Raw genomic sequence first — 16,128 nt, 5'->3', positions numbered from 1 at the left:
ATCAGATACATTTCCTGATGACTATGTTAGTTCTTCTATCACTTTGTATTTTTCCTTTTTACCACTTACTACAATTGATAATATTCGCTATAATAATTCATATTTTCCTGTTTTTATGACAGATTGATAATTGTGTTTACTATTGTGGTCATTGTATTTTATAGTATTCTAGGTCACATTCTACTCGTATTATTATTATTACTGTTATAATATTCTGTGACAGATGATTAAAGACATAGCTCCTAAGTCAGTGAGAAAGTTGACAGAAAACTTGGCACAATGGGGGAGACCTGCTTGATTAAAGAGAACTGAAGCATAACCAAAGGCAGTATATGAGTCTTGTTTGGATGTTAGTTAATAACAAAAGAACTGTCTGAAAGGATTTTGGGGCCAAATGGTAGAATCCACATATATGAAGCTCTGGGTTGTTTATTTGGATTTTTGTTTTGTTTTGTTTTTCCTATCCTCCAGGAAGTCCATAGTCTATTGTAGGCAAACGATAAGTTTATGTGAAATAAATAAATAGTAAACAGATATTAAATAGAAGCAAAGACATAGAGTTCTAAGGATGTCAAATGGACTCACAGAGATGGAATTTCAACCCAGCTCTGAAGTTGGAGATTTATTTCTACGAAAAGGAAGGTGTTCTGAGTAAGAAAACAGCTTGTACTATTGGCAAGTACAAGAAGGCCTTTTAGGGCCAGTGCTTTGTCTCCAGAAGAAGTCCCACATTAGTGCTCAAGTTTCCTTCTCATCCTGATCAGAGCAGGAGGTCACTGTTACTTTCCAATTATCTGTTAAGGCAGTCATCACTCTACTTTCATTATCATGTTGTCATGAGTTTACTGCCAGTTTGCTTTTAAGCAGAATATATTCTTCGACTCCTGTTTAAAGGGTACCACCAAGGTATCACACCTCCAGCATAATGGAAGGAGATAGGGGCAGCCAGGATAGTACAATGGGTGAGGCATTTGTCTTGCACTTGGTTGACCCAGGTTTGGTATGCCATGAGTGATCTCTAAGCTCAGAGTCAGGAAGTAAGCCCTGAGCACCAGTGTGTATTGCTCCCATCCCAAAAAGAAAGAAAAAGAATGGAAAAAGCTTAAGTCAAGACTTCAGTATTCCATATCTCTATTCCCAGCTACTCCTGGATTTGTCTCATTCCTATATCAGGAAATTTGGATGTATTTTTCCTTGATAAAGTTAGGAGTTCCTTAGTGATTTATTTTTTTAGCTTGAAGAGGTTATGAAGAACGAATTTGTAAAGTATTTGAAAGTCTCATGCCCTTTCTTGAGACTCTTGAAGATGTCTTTATTCGGTTGAGTCATTTTTTTACTAGGCAGGGCTTGTCCTATATTGCTAGTTATTATGTGGCTTTAGCATGGCAGCAGTTTGTATCCGCAGATACGAACTCAAATGCACATAAGATATTTATTTCTATGAAAAAATTCTGCAGGTCATTTATATCCAACTTGACTCGCTGGATCAGTGACTACCCTGTACATCTGTATTCCAGAATCTTTCGTGTTGTGGTCTGTGTCTTTGGTACAATTTTTAACTTTGATCATGTCTCTCTTCACAAACCTTTCACTACACAGCAAGCCCACGGCTTATTATCATCCATGACAGCTCATTCTGGGTCAGAAATAGGTTTCAGATAACTGCACAATGAGCAGTATTTTTTGTCATCACAAAAGAAGTGGTCAGAAGAGGAAAAGAACAGTTTGTGGTCTAGATTTGCCTCTCTTTTTGTTGATTTGTTCTTTGAGCCATTCCATCCACTCTCCCTTTTTTTTACTACTACACATAGATTTTAGGGATTACAAAGTAATTATAAAGTAGTTGCCCATTTCTTCCAAACTCTAGATTCCTGTTCCATTGGTATTTTTAGTTTGTGTATTTATTTTGGGAGGCAGCCCCAAACCAGTTGCTCAGGATGCCCAGGAATATTCTCAGCAACACTTGGCCAACTGTTGGGACATTAATGCTAGGACCCAAGGATGTAGAGCATTTGAGCCCTTTGAGGACCTCAGACTGCCCCACTAATGCTGGGAATCATTAGGGCCACTCGGTAATGGTTCAAAATCAAGTCACAATACATGCTTTATGGGCAAGTACCACAGCCCACTGGGCTTTCTCCCTGGCTCTTTTATTGGTCCATTTTATACTTTCACAAGGTAAAGACTTCTTTACCTTGGAGACAGACTTCTTGAATTCAGATTTTCCTGCTCTGCCTCTTTTCATCTTCTCTACCCAATGCATTTTTTGCCATGACCCAAATTTTACTTTATAAAGTACACATCAAATTGCTAGCATCTTCTCTGTGAAACTGTGGAGTCTTCCTAAAATAGAAACCAAACTCTTTACCAGCTATTCTCTGTTGGTGTTACCCTTTATCTCAGTTCATGCTGCTTCTGTTTTACTTGCCTGCCATTTCTTAAACATGTTAAATGTAGTCCCTCTTAGAAATTTCTACCACTAAATCTTTTCATGGTTGTCTCCTTCTGCCTTCAAATTTACAGAGACCTTCCTCAATCATCCAATTTAAAACGATTTCTCTGCTTTGCAACTTCTATTTCCAGATTGTAATTATGATACTATACTAACAAAATTGTGGTGTGGTAAGCAGTATTAGTGTGTGATTATGAACACAGCCCCTGGAGCCCAGACTTCCTAGGACTGAACTTCAGCTCTCAACTTATTTTCTCTGTAATTTAGGAGACGTATTTTTTTCTTGTATGTGCAGCCAGTAGCAGTGAGAGCAAAATGAGTTAAAACTTCAAATGCACTTATAGCAACACAACGCTTAATTCAAGGCTCAGCCAATGCGAGAGTGTTACTGTCTTATTTGCTCTTATCACTCTCTGAAATTATCTTGTGTAATTAATTGGCCTGTTTATTGTCTGTCTCCTCCATTCTAAACACGAAGTTCCACAGGGCTGAGCACCTTGCTGCCCATATCTTTTGCTTGCAAAAACCAGCACCTGGAAGTCACCTGATAAATATTTGTTGAATAATTAAACGAATAGATAAATAACCCTGGGAAAAATCGCCTAAACTCTGAGCTATAGTTATGTCAAGTGCAGATATTAGGGAAGGGATTAAAGAAGAATTTTATGTTCTTAGCACAATTTGTGGCATAAAGCAGTGGTAGAGGTGTGTGTCTAATACTCCACCCATATCCCATGCAAAAGATAGTTTATCCTCTTACTTTGGTCATAGCCTTAATGGCTTTGCAACTATCTGGCTGCCAAAGATAAAAAACAAGTCTTCCTCTGTTTCTCTACACCTTGTCCTCATCCCACACCTAATGGTTCCATATATTCTGCTAACCTAATTCTTCAGTGCCTCTATTAATCCATCTTCTCATTTCACCAGTTTAGATCCACATGATTTCTTGCTTACTCTGTTTGAACAATCTTTCGACTGCTTGTTCTTTTCTACCCTCAGTCCTTACCCTTTGCCTTATTGTGGCCTGAATTTCTGGATAATATTGGATCATTTCACTCTTTGGTTTAATAAAGGGAAATAAGCTTTCTTTTGCTCCCCAAATACTTGCAAAGCCCAAATTTCTTGGGCAATATGCAAGGCTCTTTGCGCTTATGTGTCTTCCGCTTAATCTTCTTGCCTCCTCCCCCTTCTTCAACTGTGCTTTAGCATGCTGAGTTGCTCATTGTGCCCAGATTTGCCCTGATGGGACATGCCTTTACTCCTGTGCTCATTCTTTTGCCTTTCTCTATAGACTCTCCTTATTTATTTTGCCTAGTTTTTTCCTATCCACACCTTTTAAGATCTAGTTCAGTTGTGCCATGTGTGAGGTGTCCTTCATGATTTCCTGGAGCAGAGGTAATTCTGCTTGATCTTGCTATTTTTCTTGTTTTGGATGCCCGAATTGCATGACAGTCTACCAGCTCCTTCCAGTGGAAACAGAGCTCTTAACTGCAACAGTTGTATATCTGTAGATAATGTGTCTATATTGGAATGTGTGTTTAAGGTCCTTCTCTGGGACCTCACATAGGAAGCTGTCTTATTCTAATACTCTCTACTACCATTCATCGAGAACCAGCCAGGAAATTAAGATTTTGAACTTTTCTGAAGCTTCCATTATAAGAGTTTAAGAGAGCAGGATGTCGGTGCTTCCTGGTGTTTTCTCTTAACAAGGAGAGCAAAGGGATTTCCTGCACTTCTAAGTAAATTGTACTGGAGGTTAGGAGCTAGATGGGGGGAAAAGGAGGATGAGATGTCAGGGTTTGCCAGGCTCAGAGACAAAGTTTCCTGTTTGCTTCTCCTACTGGAGCTGGGCTTCGTTGGCCCTACTCTCTGTGTTAACTTTGAGCTTGGCTCTGTCCAGGTGACAGGTCAGCTCTACCTAAGCCACTCACAGCCCACCTGATCCTCTCGCATTTATACTCCTCAAGGCTTTTGGCTTCCTCAAGAGCACTCCAGTGCCATCGGCCTTGGTTGTTCATCCCTTCTTGACCTAGTTTGATCTTTTTTTTTGTTTGTTTCTTACAGTTCTCACAATCCTCTTAGACAAACACCATGATTGCTACTATTTGACCCTAGCCTGATCCCTTGACTGATTGTGCTGTGTCCTTTGGTTTTCCCGGAAGGGGAACTTGTAGACTGTCAGGGGAGCCTGATGACACCCTGGGGCCAGACTGTGACAGCTGGTGTGTCAAGGCCCCCTCATCTGCCTGAGGGGCCCTTCTCTGGATGCTCAGCTAATTGGGGGTGGCCAGTTTCTGCCATTTCCATTTGTCTTTATTGTATTGATAAGATGTTTTAGGAGCCTGCAATACATGCTAATGACTGGCTATTACAGTTGTCTGAAAGATTATGAACAGCTTGAGAACAAGGATGATGAATTCTGTCTTTGTTTCCTTCCTCAGAGCTACTCAGCCTATATTAGCCTGGTAACCATCATGGGAGTAATAATTACAGAGTGGCTGAATCACAGTGTCCTGTTTTGTTTTAGATTGTCACTCTCTCAGAGAGAGATTTTAAAAATAGCGACAAAGGTGTGGAGTGGTGAGAGTTAAGCTCTCTTGAAGTATGTTTTTTCATCCAACACCAATTCTGTGTTCTTTATACTGCTGAGATGTTGCTCAGGTTTTTGGGGAAGAGCTGAAACTCCTTAGACATATAATAAGATCGCTTGTCTTAGGCCATGAAAGATTTGAAAGATTTGTATCCCCACTGATACCATGCGAAGCTGATGTTTTGGCAAGAGAGGGGGACGTCAGCAGAAAATTAGGGCATCTCTGTGAGGTGTTGAAATTACTGCTATTTGTCAAAAAGGTATGTATTTCCCAGAAAAAAGAGAAATCTAGCCTTATCTCGATGATCTGAGCTCCTTTTTAAGCCCTCATAAGAGAATCAATTCTTTCTCATTTTTATGTATTTTAATATGATATAATGAGTATTATTATTCATTACCCAACATTTAGATTGCTTCTATAAGAATTTCTGGGTAGCTCAGCAAGAATTTCTGACAAATTAACTTTAACTATGTATGGTTAGTTAATAGTGTAAGCACACACAAAAACTTCCTTTAAAATTTTTTTAAAGGAAAACCTTTAGTGTTAGATCTTTGTTTTCATTTAAAAGTTTGTCAAACATACTGTACTTTAATTTTTAAGTACTGTATTTTCCGGCATATAAGACGACTTTTGAAACAAAAAAAAAGTCAACCGAAAATCGGGGGTCATCTTATACACTGAGTATATCCCGAAAATGTTTCAATATGCCACTAAATGAAAATTGTCTGAATATTGCCACAAAACGAATTTTCCAACTCGATCCTGCACCAATCACTGCCAGGCTGCTCAGACCGCCTCTCTAACTCAGCCAATCCAAGCAGGCTTTTTATGCATGCAAATGAGACAGTGTTCTGTTCCCGAATCTACACTGTCAAAAGCCTGCTCAGATTGGCCAGAGTCAGAGAGGAAGTCTATTACAGTAGAACCTTTGAACCTTTGCTTGTTGTGATTGGCTCACTGTGGTACATACAGTTGCAGCATAGGAACGTTCTGTCTGATACAGCGAATATAGGCCTAAACCTATGTTTTAACTGCAAAATTAGGGGGTCGTCTTATACACCGGCAAATACAGTAATGCTTTTGGAGACAGTTTTCTTCTCCTTTATTTTAGTTATTGCAAACAAGTACTAATATAGATCTTTGGTAAAAGGGAAGCTTCAGTCTCAAAGAAATGGCACCGCATATTAGAATACTTTCCTTGCAAGCATCTGATCATGAGTTCAAATCCCTAGTATATCACATGTGTTGAACATAATCCTGGCATTTCACTCTCTGTGATCTCTGGCACTACAAGCAAGACAAAGCGTGATTATTTTAAAAAGGGAGCCCCAGAGGCATTTTTGCCTTACTTGCAGCTGACCCAAGTTTAATCTGTGGCCCCTAATAATTCCTTAAGCACAGCCCAGAGTGATTCCTAAGATCAGAGCAATTCCTGAACCCTACCAATTGTTATCTAAACACAAAAAGGTGAGATGCAACCTCTAGTGAATATTACATTGACAGAAATAACAATATATGTGTACACCCTGAAAAATGAGATATGGAAAAATAGTACTTGGGTTAATGCTGCAGACGTGTTGTGTTGCTAAGCAGAACCTTCATGGGGTCCGGGAACCTTTCACAGGGAGAGAAGTGGGAGCACGAGTGGATGAATATGAAATATGAAAAAGAAATAAATGAGACCACACAAAATGCATTGTATGGGGACCCTCGTCAAAGGGATGAGAGACAAATTTACTTTTCAGCTGATGACATTTATAAGCACAAACTCTGGTATGCAAGGTGTCCACAGAGAGCTGGAGAGCAGTACAATGGGGAACCAGGCCTTAAATTTACATATTAAAAGACCGTTCTTCAGGTGAGAAGGAACTCTGCTGGAGGGCAGTGAAACCAGAGCTAGAGATGTTTTTGGCTTAGCAAAAAGCAGGTTTTTCAAGAAACCAGGAGAAGAGAGACAGAGATATTTATGATGTTTATGTAGTAGCCGGAAAATAGATTTTAGGGGGGACAAAAATAATTGTTTACCATCATAGAGTTAGACTCAGAAAAACAAGCTGCTGGTGCCAGGTTATACGAACTAGCCAGCAGGGAACTTTTGGCAGATTTTTGGTACTGACATTTCTTTGTAGGAAAGCTGAGGCTGGATTTCTATAGTGTCCAAATAAAAAATGTAATGTTACAGCCATGTTGGAATTATTGCCAATGATCCACGCAAAGGGTCAAATGATTGACTTCGCTAAGCGGGCCTTTTGGCAAACAATTCTTTTGGAGGAAGGCACTTCACCAGGGAAGGAAAAAAAACACATCTGGTGTGCTTTAGGCACTTTCTTACATGTTGCTCATCCTGGTTTGGCCCTGGCATCACATCTGGTCCCCAATCACCACCAGGCATAAATCCTGAACATGACCAGTGTGGCCCCAAAAAAGGTTGCGTGAGAGTCACAGCCAAGGAGGGTAACTGTTGATAGGTATGTTATATATAAACATCACAGCAACCCCTACTGCACACAGCGACCACCACAATATGCCTCAACTTAATATAACCCTCAGCAAGCAAGCACCTGTATGAGCATTTCAGCTATAGTGCATGCTGCCCTGAGCAATTTGGTCATTTCCATGTATCATAGCCAGGAGCATCTGCAGTACCTGGTCGTCACCACCACTCTGTATCATAGCAGGATTGAAGGGGGATAAAGGAAGGGAGACTATAGAATGATAAAGTTAATTATTCAAGGAATTGTGTGACTATCACACAAGGTTTGAACAATCAGGATACCTGTACAAGGGGAAGTTTATGACTTTCCTAAAAGAGAACAAGGAGATAATGCAGCTATAGTTATATAGATAATACAGCTCTAATTAAATCTACAAATGGTTTTTTTCTTTCCTAGAGTAAGTCTGGTGGTTATTGCGAAAAATTGTTTTGATGGAGCCGAAGAGATCACAGTGGTTATTTAAGGTGGTGCTTGTCTTGCATGTAGCTAACCCTGATTTGATCTCCAACAGAGCACAAAGCCAGTAGTAGCTCCTAAGCACCAATAGGTGTGGCCCAATTATTTTGAGGACCAGAAAGTTAGTTCAGTGGACTAAGATCATGCAGAGGAGAACCAGGTTTGAAGGCAGATACTGCATGGTCCTCTGATTTCTCTATGGGAATGACTATCGACACAGAGCCAGGAGTAGGGCCTGAGCATTCCTGGGAGTGGCCCAAATTCTTGAGGCACATACATTTACTTGACTTCTTCAGATACCGGTAGACAATCTTCACTAAGTCTGATTGTACAGATCTTAATAATGAGCTCTCAGGGCCAGAGAGGCACTTGGGAGATAAGCTCATATGCCTGACCTGCACAAGAACCTGAGTTTGATCCCTGGCACTAGATGGCCCACATTGAACCCAAGCAGTACCCCACTGCTGAATCTTAGCTTTGGACTCTCTGGCCCCTTCGGCCAGGTATTCCTGGAAGGGGAACTGAAGCCCTGGAAGGCTGCTTGGTAGCTGTTTGGACAGGAAAAACCCTCAGCCAGAAAACATGTACCAGCTAACATGGCAAACTGAAAAATCCTTCAATTCTAACAGAATAAGCTTCAGATAACAGTGTTATCTCCCAAACTTCTCTGTGATGATTTCTCTGCCTTTAATGAAGCCCTTGGCCATCACTTTGAAAATCAAAGCCTTTTGGTCTCTAATGGAATGTTTATAAAATACTCCATTTTGAAATTTGCTCAGGAAAAGGAAGTATGGTAAATTATGTTAGAAATCCCTCTGTTTTTTGTTGTCTTTGATTCATTAATGTTTGTATTCTGGAAATATCTGGATTTAGTGGAATATCTGGGATAAGATTTTAAAACTCCAAGATAAATAACTTCTTTATTGACTTCTCCCATGATTATATAACATCAGATGCTTCCCTGATTGTTATTTCTGTATAATCAAGTTAATTGCCCTTTGCCAAATTTAACAAAGGTATCTAGGGTAAGCTAAAATTTCCTAGTACCAATATCATAAGTCTCATTTACATTCATTCTTTTACCAAGATGAAAATAGAAGGGTTTTGTGTGGTTGGAGCAATGTAGAACAACAGGCCTGTAGTAAAACCAGCACTATATATGTATTTCTTGTTTTATTTAGGGTCAGTGATAATTTAAAAAGTGGTGGGGAAGCAAACAGCCAAATTGTTCAGTTTAGTAATATATTGACTTGCAATACTTCTGTGACAGAGATCAGGGGATCTGTAGCTTATCCTGAGCAGTTGGTTCTGTCTAGATAGAGAGATAACTTTGGTTTAAGAAATAACAGTGAGGGGCCGGAGCAGTGGTGCAAGCGATAGGGTGTCTGCCTTTCATGCACTATACTAGGACGGACTGGACTGCGGTTCAATCCCCTGGTATCCCATATGGTCCCCCAAGCCAGGAGCGATTTCTGAGCACATAGCCCGTAGTAACCCTTGATCGTCACCAGGTGTGTTTCCCCCCCCCCCCCCCCCAAATGAAATAACAGTGAGGATTGCTGTATGCCTTGGATATTTGTAGGGAGCTGGTATCCAAATATAAAGTAGTCCTGTGTTCCTAATTCTTGAGCTTGTACTTCAGTGGGGCAGGGAGAAAACAAATTAACTGGATTGATTCACAATTAACCCATTCTGAGGCTTTCTTGCATACCCCAAGTCCTTTATTAGCATGGTAAAAGATCAGAATGCTCAGAGTGCCTTGGACTTCCAAGGTATTGAAATGGAACTTTGGGCAGTTGAAGGCAGAGACCTTCTAGGAAGCAGCCAGGCAGCCAGTCATCAGTCACTTCTGCTAGCTTGTCCCCTATTCATATGTCCTCTTTAATAATCATCACCACTTTTTGCCACTTTCTCTCTGAAGCAAGATAGAAAATATGATCTGGCTTGTCCTTTTTTTTTTTTTTTTACTTTATCACAAAACTATTTGTTAACTTTAAAAAACAACAACATTTATTTGTGGCAGGAAGAGATGACTGGAGAGACATTTTAGCGGGTAAGCCACTTGTTGACCCAGGTTTAATCCCTGAGCACAGAATCAGGAGTGAGCCCTATGCACCTACAAGTGTAGCTCCCAAACCAAGAAGAATACAATTGTTGGAGCTAGAGAGGTAGTATAGCAGATAAGGTGCTTGCTTTGTGTGGGGCTGATCCAGGAGCCAAGCACCACATATGGTGCATATTTCCCAAGCCCCCCAGGGAAATTTATATTTTTGCTTATTTGGGGGGAGGCTACACCCAAATGCTCAGGGGTTACTCCTGGCTCTACACTTATGAATCACTCCTGGCAGTGCTGGGAGACATTCTGGGACACTGAGGATTGAACCTGGGTCGCTGCATATGGGCAAGCGCCTTACCCACTGTACTATTATTCTTTCTCCCCAAAATGTAGCATTGAAAATGATACTGTATTTGAAATTCCTCACTAAAATTTTAAGTAAGTTGCTCATCTTTGGGGAAATGTTTCTTATTTGTCACTGAGTTTTTCTAGGTAAACCTCTGGGTTCCCAACACATTCTTGAGCACTTTTCTAGTCATATTTGATTTTAAATTGTTAGGGTTTTTGTTTGAAAATAACTTATTACAAAAAATGCATTTGAAAGCAGATTTGGGGTCAAGAGAAAGTACATGGAGTTAAGCATTGCCTTAATTTCTGCAGACAGATTTTGATCCCTAGTAGTACATTTTACATATGGTCCTCTGAAATCATTCCTGAGCGCTGAACAGTCAGTAGATACTGAACACAGAACAGTGTGGCTCATTCCTCCTTCCCCCACATAAATTTATATTGTCAAGCAAGTTTAAAACTGTTAGTTTTAGGGCTGGAGAAATGGCATGGAGGTGGGGCATTTGCCTTGCATTCAGAAGGATGGTGGTTCGAATCCTGGCATAATAGGGTCCCCTGAGCCTGCCAGTAGCGATTTCTGAGCACAGAGCCAGGAGTAATCCCTGAGCATTGCCTGGTGTGACTCAAATAAAAAATAACCTGTTAGTTTTATTATTTGTATGAAGTGTGTTGCACAGGTGTTTTTTTTTTTTTCATTTAAAAATATTTGTGCTAAAAATTATTTGTGCTATTTGATTATGTCAGAATACTGATACTCAAGAAGATCACACATGTTTTGTTACACACTTTAGGGTTGTTGTTTACTTTTTATTTATTGTGGAAGGAGGGTTTGTCCCAAACACTGTGACCACAGCGGACCTCACCTGCATTCTGGGCCCAGCTGTGCCAGCTTAAAGGTTCAATGTATCTTTGAGATGGCTCCATCCAGCATTGCAAGGAGACCATGCAGTGCTAGGTGTGCACTGCAAGTAAGTTCTATACAAGCCCATTTTTACTTTGTCCACCACTCTTACTCTCCTCCTTTACCTTGTTTACTCCTTAAATAACCATAGAAAGCTGCAATTCTATGGAATTGTACAAATGAAAAAACCTTTTTACTATAGAAAGAGAGAAACTCTTTATTTTTTTTTTTAGCAAAAACTCCTTGAAGGAAACTTTGTCCTAAACATAGAAGCTTCATATTGTAGTTGATAGTTGTTATTGTCTTTAAATTAAAAAAAAAAAAAAAAGGTTGAAGGGAACATGTTCTTTCTGGGAGTTCAGTTAATTGCAGTGAGTGGATCAATACTCAGCAATGTGTCTTTGAAGGTCCTATCCAACCGTGAGATTCTCTGAATCTATATTTACCTTTTCTTTTTTTTTTTGTTTCCCTTTGTGACAAGAGCAGAGATCATGCTGGGACTGAGCTGGATTGGACTGAACTAATAATCATGAAGGGGGTGGATGGGATTCATAGGACATTCAGTGGTTGGCTCTGAGAGATACAACTATTGGTTCTTCTGCTTCTTTTGCCTATATATATATATTTTTTTAAGTATATTTTCTTTTTCTTTCTTTCTTTCTTTCTTTCTTTCTTTCTTTCTTTCTTTCTTTCTTTCTTTCTTTCTTTCTTTCTTTCTTTCTTTCTTTCTTTCTTTCTTTCTTTCTTTCTTTCTTTCTTTCTTTTTTTTTTGTTTGATTTTTTGGAGTGGGGAGGGATCACACTCCTTGATGCTCAGGGGTTACTCCTGGCTCTGCGCTCAAAAATTGTCCCTGACAGGCTGGAGAGATAGCACAGTGGTGTTTGCCTTGAAAGCAGCTGACCCAGGACCTAAGGTGGTTGGTTCGAATCCTGACATCCCATATGGTCCCCCGTGCCTACCAGGAGCTATTTCTGAGCAGATAGCCAGGAGTAACCCCTGAGCACCGCCAGGTGTGGCCAAGAAAATAAATTGCCCCTGACAGGCTCAGGACCATATGGGATGCAGGGAATTGAACCATCATCAGCTGTGTGCAAGGCAAACACCCTACCACTGTGCTCTCTCTTCTAAAGTATATTTTCTTAATTGTAATTATTAATTATTACTTAATTATTTCTCAATTGTAATTATTTTTCCAATAAGAAGAAGAAAATACTGAACTCAGTCAATTTTGTTAAAAAATAAAAGTTTTAGGGATCAGAGCGATAGCACACCAGTAGGACGTTTTGCTTTGCACGAGGCTGACCCAGCCAGGACGGACCTAGGTTCGGTCCCTGGCATCCCAAATGGTCCCCCAAGGTAGGAACAATTTCTGAATGCATAGCCATGAGTCACCCCTGAGCGTCACCAGCTGTGGCTCAAAAAGCAAAAAAAAAAAAAAAAAAAAGAGTTTAGAGTTTATATTTTATTTAGAGTTTATATTTTCAAGAATCTGCCTCCAACTAGAGAGCCCTAAATTTTTCAAGGTAGATCAATAGGTATCTTCCAGAAAAGGTTTAAGAAAGGGCTTTTTTCTAAGTAATATGTTTTAAAGAGAAACAATTTTCTTGCACATATAAAAGCAGTTTTCTAAAAGATTTTTCAGTATCTCAGATATAATTTTAGCTAGATGCTTATTTTAATCATCTATTTTATTTTACTTTATTTTATTTTAAGGTAGAGTTGAGAGAGTCTTTTTGCTCTTGGTATTCCTACCTCTACACATTCTACCTCACACTTCGTGCTCAAAATTGTGTTCTATGCCTAAACTTTGTATCCTTTCTTTTGTTGTTATTTATTTAGGGTCAAATTTGGGGATTCTTAGGACTGACTCCTGGCTCTGTGTTCAGAGACATTGCCTGTGGTACTGGGGCATAGTATGTATTCCCAAAGATTGAGCCAGGATCTGTCTGTCCTGTGTAGGAAAAGCACTTTAACCCATATACTGGCCTCTATATCCTTTCTTTATTGAATAATGAAATCCAGGTAATCCTGACTAAAAAGGAGTGCATTTTCTATGTGTTCTTTTTTCATTTATTCTCCAAAATGATCCTTTTCAGAAAAATGTGAAAATGTTTTTATGTATAATGTATTGGAGCCACAAGCACGGACTTTGTATTTCAAAGTCGGAGGAAATGAGATTGATGTCCCTCACAGTTGTAAAATGCCAAAAAATAAGTAGAACTGAAATGAATTAAATCCCAGTGTTCAGAAAGGCCAAATAAAAGTTTCAGATCAAGGATGGCTGTAATTGAAAGGGTCCAATAAGTATTTAAAACCACCCCTGCTGAGACTGCTAAGATTTCTGAATTTCAAATTGGCATTTTATATTTGACAAGGTGACATTGTATAAGAAATGTATTGTAAAACACTGCTGTATGATAGGAAAATGATTGAATGTAAATATTTCAGGATGTGGACCACTGTTCAAATGTTATCATAAATCTCTGCCATTGTTTTAGGGGATAACTCTTCCTGCATATATGAGCTGAAGTGATGGAGCCAGCCTTCAGAGGTGAAATCATTAGCAAGTTTCTCCTCTTGGCTCCCACTAGTCTGACTTGACCACAAAAATACCCAGTTAGGTCTTGGACTTTGTTAGCATATCCTTATTACTTCACAAGGAAACCTTGTTTTGGTTTTGTTTGGTTTTGGGGGCTACACCCGGTGATGCTCAGGGTTACTCCTGGCTATGTGCTCAGAAATCACTCCTGGCTTGAGGGACCATAAGGGACTCCAAGGGATCGAACTACGGCCCATCCTGGGTCAGCCGCGTGCAAGGCAAACGCCCTACTGCTGTGCCATCACTTCGGCCCCCAAACCCTAATATGAAGATAAAACATCTGACATTGATTTTGTCCTGTTTGTTGAACGTCCCAAAATGTTACTGCTATGTGACATTAGAATGGAATGAGGCAGTTTGCTCATAAACTTTCTGAGGGAAATGAAAAGGCTGGACCGGTCGATTGTTCAACCACCCTTCTGTTTGTTGCAGGTTTGGAAGGTTCACCGTGGCTGCTCTTCAGTCCAAAGTAGAGCAATACGAACGGGAAACCAATCGCCTCAAGAAAGCCCTGGAACGAAGTGATAAGTACATAGAGGAACTGGAATCTCAAATTGCCCAACTGAAAAGTTCCAGTGAGGAGAAGGAAGCTCTGAGCTCCATTTGCCAGAGAGCACTTTCTGCAGACAGCTTGGCGAACAAAGGCAGTGAGGAGGAGCTGGCAGCAAGCCGCCAAGGCGATGGGGCCAGAAAGCAGCTTGGCTCCTCCACCCCGAGCTCTCACCTGGCCAAGCCTTCCAGCAGTTCCTCCAGGCCAGAAAGCACCAGTAAAACAGAACCCAGTTGTCTTACAAACAAAGACCTGTACCAAAAACAGGTGGAGATCATGTTAAACGTGACAGATACGAGTATGGATACTTACTTGGAAAGTGACTGGAATAATAAGCCCACTGACTGTGTACCCTACAAAGATGAAGAACTCTATGACCTTCCAGCTCCTTGCACGCATTTGTCCCTTAGTTGCCTTCAGCTCAATACGCCAGAAAACCGAGAGAATGCAGCGGTCAAAGCAGGAGGCTCCAAAAAGCATTCAAACCACCTCAGAAAACTGGTGTTCGATGATTTCTGTGATTCTCCAAGTACTGGTGCTAAAGATTCTTCGGAAGATGACAGGAGTGAAAATGAAAAGAAGTCTGAGTGTTTTACTTCCCCAAAGGCATTTTGGGATTGTTGTACCACAAGCTATGCCCAAAGCTTGGATTTTGAGAGTTCAGAGGGAAACACGATAGCCACTTCAGTGGGAGAAATCTCCTCTAAATTGAGTGAGAAGCCAGGCTCTTGCTTATCTAAGAGGTTGAATTCTATTCGCTCTTTTGAAATGAATCGGACAAGAACGTCCAGTGAAGCATCCATGGATGCTGCTTACCTGGACAAAATCTCTGAACTGGATTCAATGATGTCAGAGTCGGACAACAGCAAGAGTCCTTGTAATAACGGTTTTAAGTCAGTGGATTTGGATGGGTTGTCAAAGTCATCTCAGAGTAGCACTGAGTTTCTTGAGGAACCTGAAAAGTTGGACGAAAGAACTAAGCCAAACCTTTCCAAAGGTTCCCTGACTGCAGATCAGCTGGACAATGGAAATGAGTGGAAATCCACTTCATTTTTCCTGCTCTCCCCCTCTGACCAGGAAATGAACGAAGATTTTTCACTCCACCCCAACTCTAACTCTGGAACTAATGAAATCAAACCCCCAAGTTGTTTGTTTCAGACTGAGTTTTCCCAGGGTGTTTTGTTAAGTAGTTCACATCGGCTGTTTGAAGATCAGAGGTTTGGGTCATCTTTATTTAAGATGTCCTCGGAGATGCCTGGTCTGCATAACCAGCTTCAATCTCCTTGGTCCACATCCTTTGTGCCTGAGAAGAGAAATAAAAACGTGAATCAGTCAACAAAACGAAAAATCCAGAGCAGCCTTTCGAATGCCAGTCCATCAAAAGCAACTAAAAGTTGACTCTGTAGGAAAGTGCCATTTCAGTCTCTGTTCTAAAAGGAATATGTTGCTAAAGGGTTTTTTTCCCCTCATAAAGTTCTCTACAATTTTGAATTAATAATAGTAAGTCATGTCAAGTCAAAAGGATAATTGAGTCTGTGCTCATGATACTTTGGTTCATTTGAAGAATTTGTCCTATCTGATTTCTATTTTTTTAGGGTTATCTTTTTAACCAGAAAAGGTAGGGAAAGGGTTTCTTTATAGTGGTTATTATATGTATCTGGTTATGGATGAACTGTTGT

General features: G+C 40.2%; 1 protein-coding gene across 1 annotated transcript in view; it reads left to right on the top strand.

Moving 5' to 3' along the window:
- OBI1 (ORC ubiquitin ligase 1) overlaps positions 1-15,905 on the top strand; it is a 46,205-nt gene extending 30,300 nt beyond the window's left edge. The window contains exon 6 of the mRNA XM_049778727.1: positions 14,332-15,905. Within this exon, the coding sequence (XP_049634684.1) occupies positions 14,332-15,847 (1,516 nt within the window). The 3' untranslated portion in view covers positions 15,848-15,905. The remainder of the gene's footprint in view (positions 1-14,331) is intronic.
- Positions 15,906-16,128: the final 223 nt, after the last annotated feature.

The sequence above is a fragment of the Suncus etruscus genome, chromosome 8 (assembly GCF_024139225.1).
Source record: "Suncus etruscus isolate mSunEtr1 chromosome 8, mSunEtr1.pri.cur, whole genome shotgun sequence".
In the NCBI taxonomy this organism is placed as follows: domain Eukaryota; kingdom Metazoa; phylum Chordata; class Mammalia; order Eulipotyphla; family Soricidae; genus Suncus; species Suncus etruscus.
Note: the sequence above shows the minus strand (reverse complement) of the source record. Positions and strands in the feature narration are given on the sequence as shown.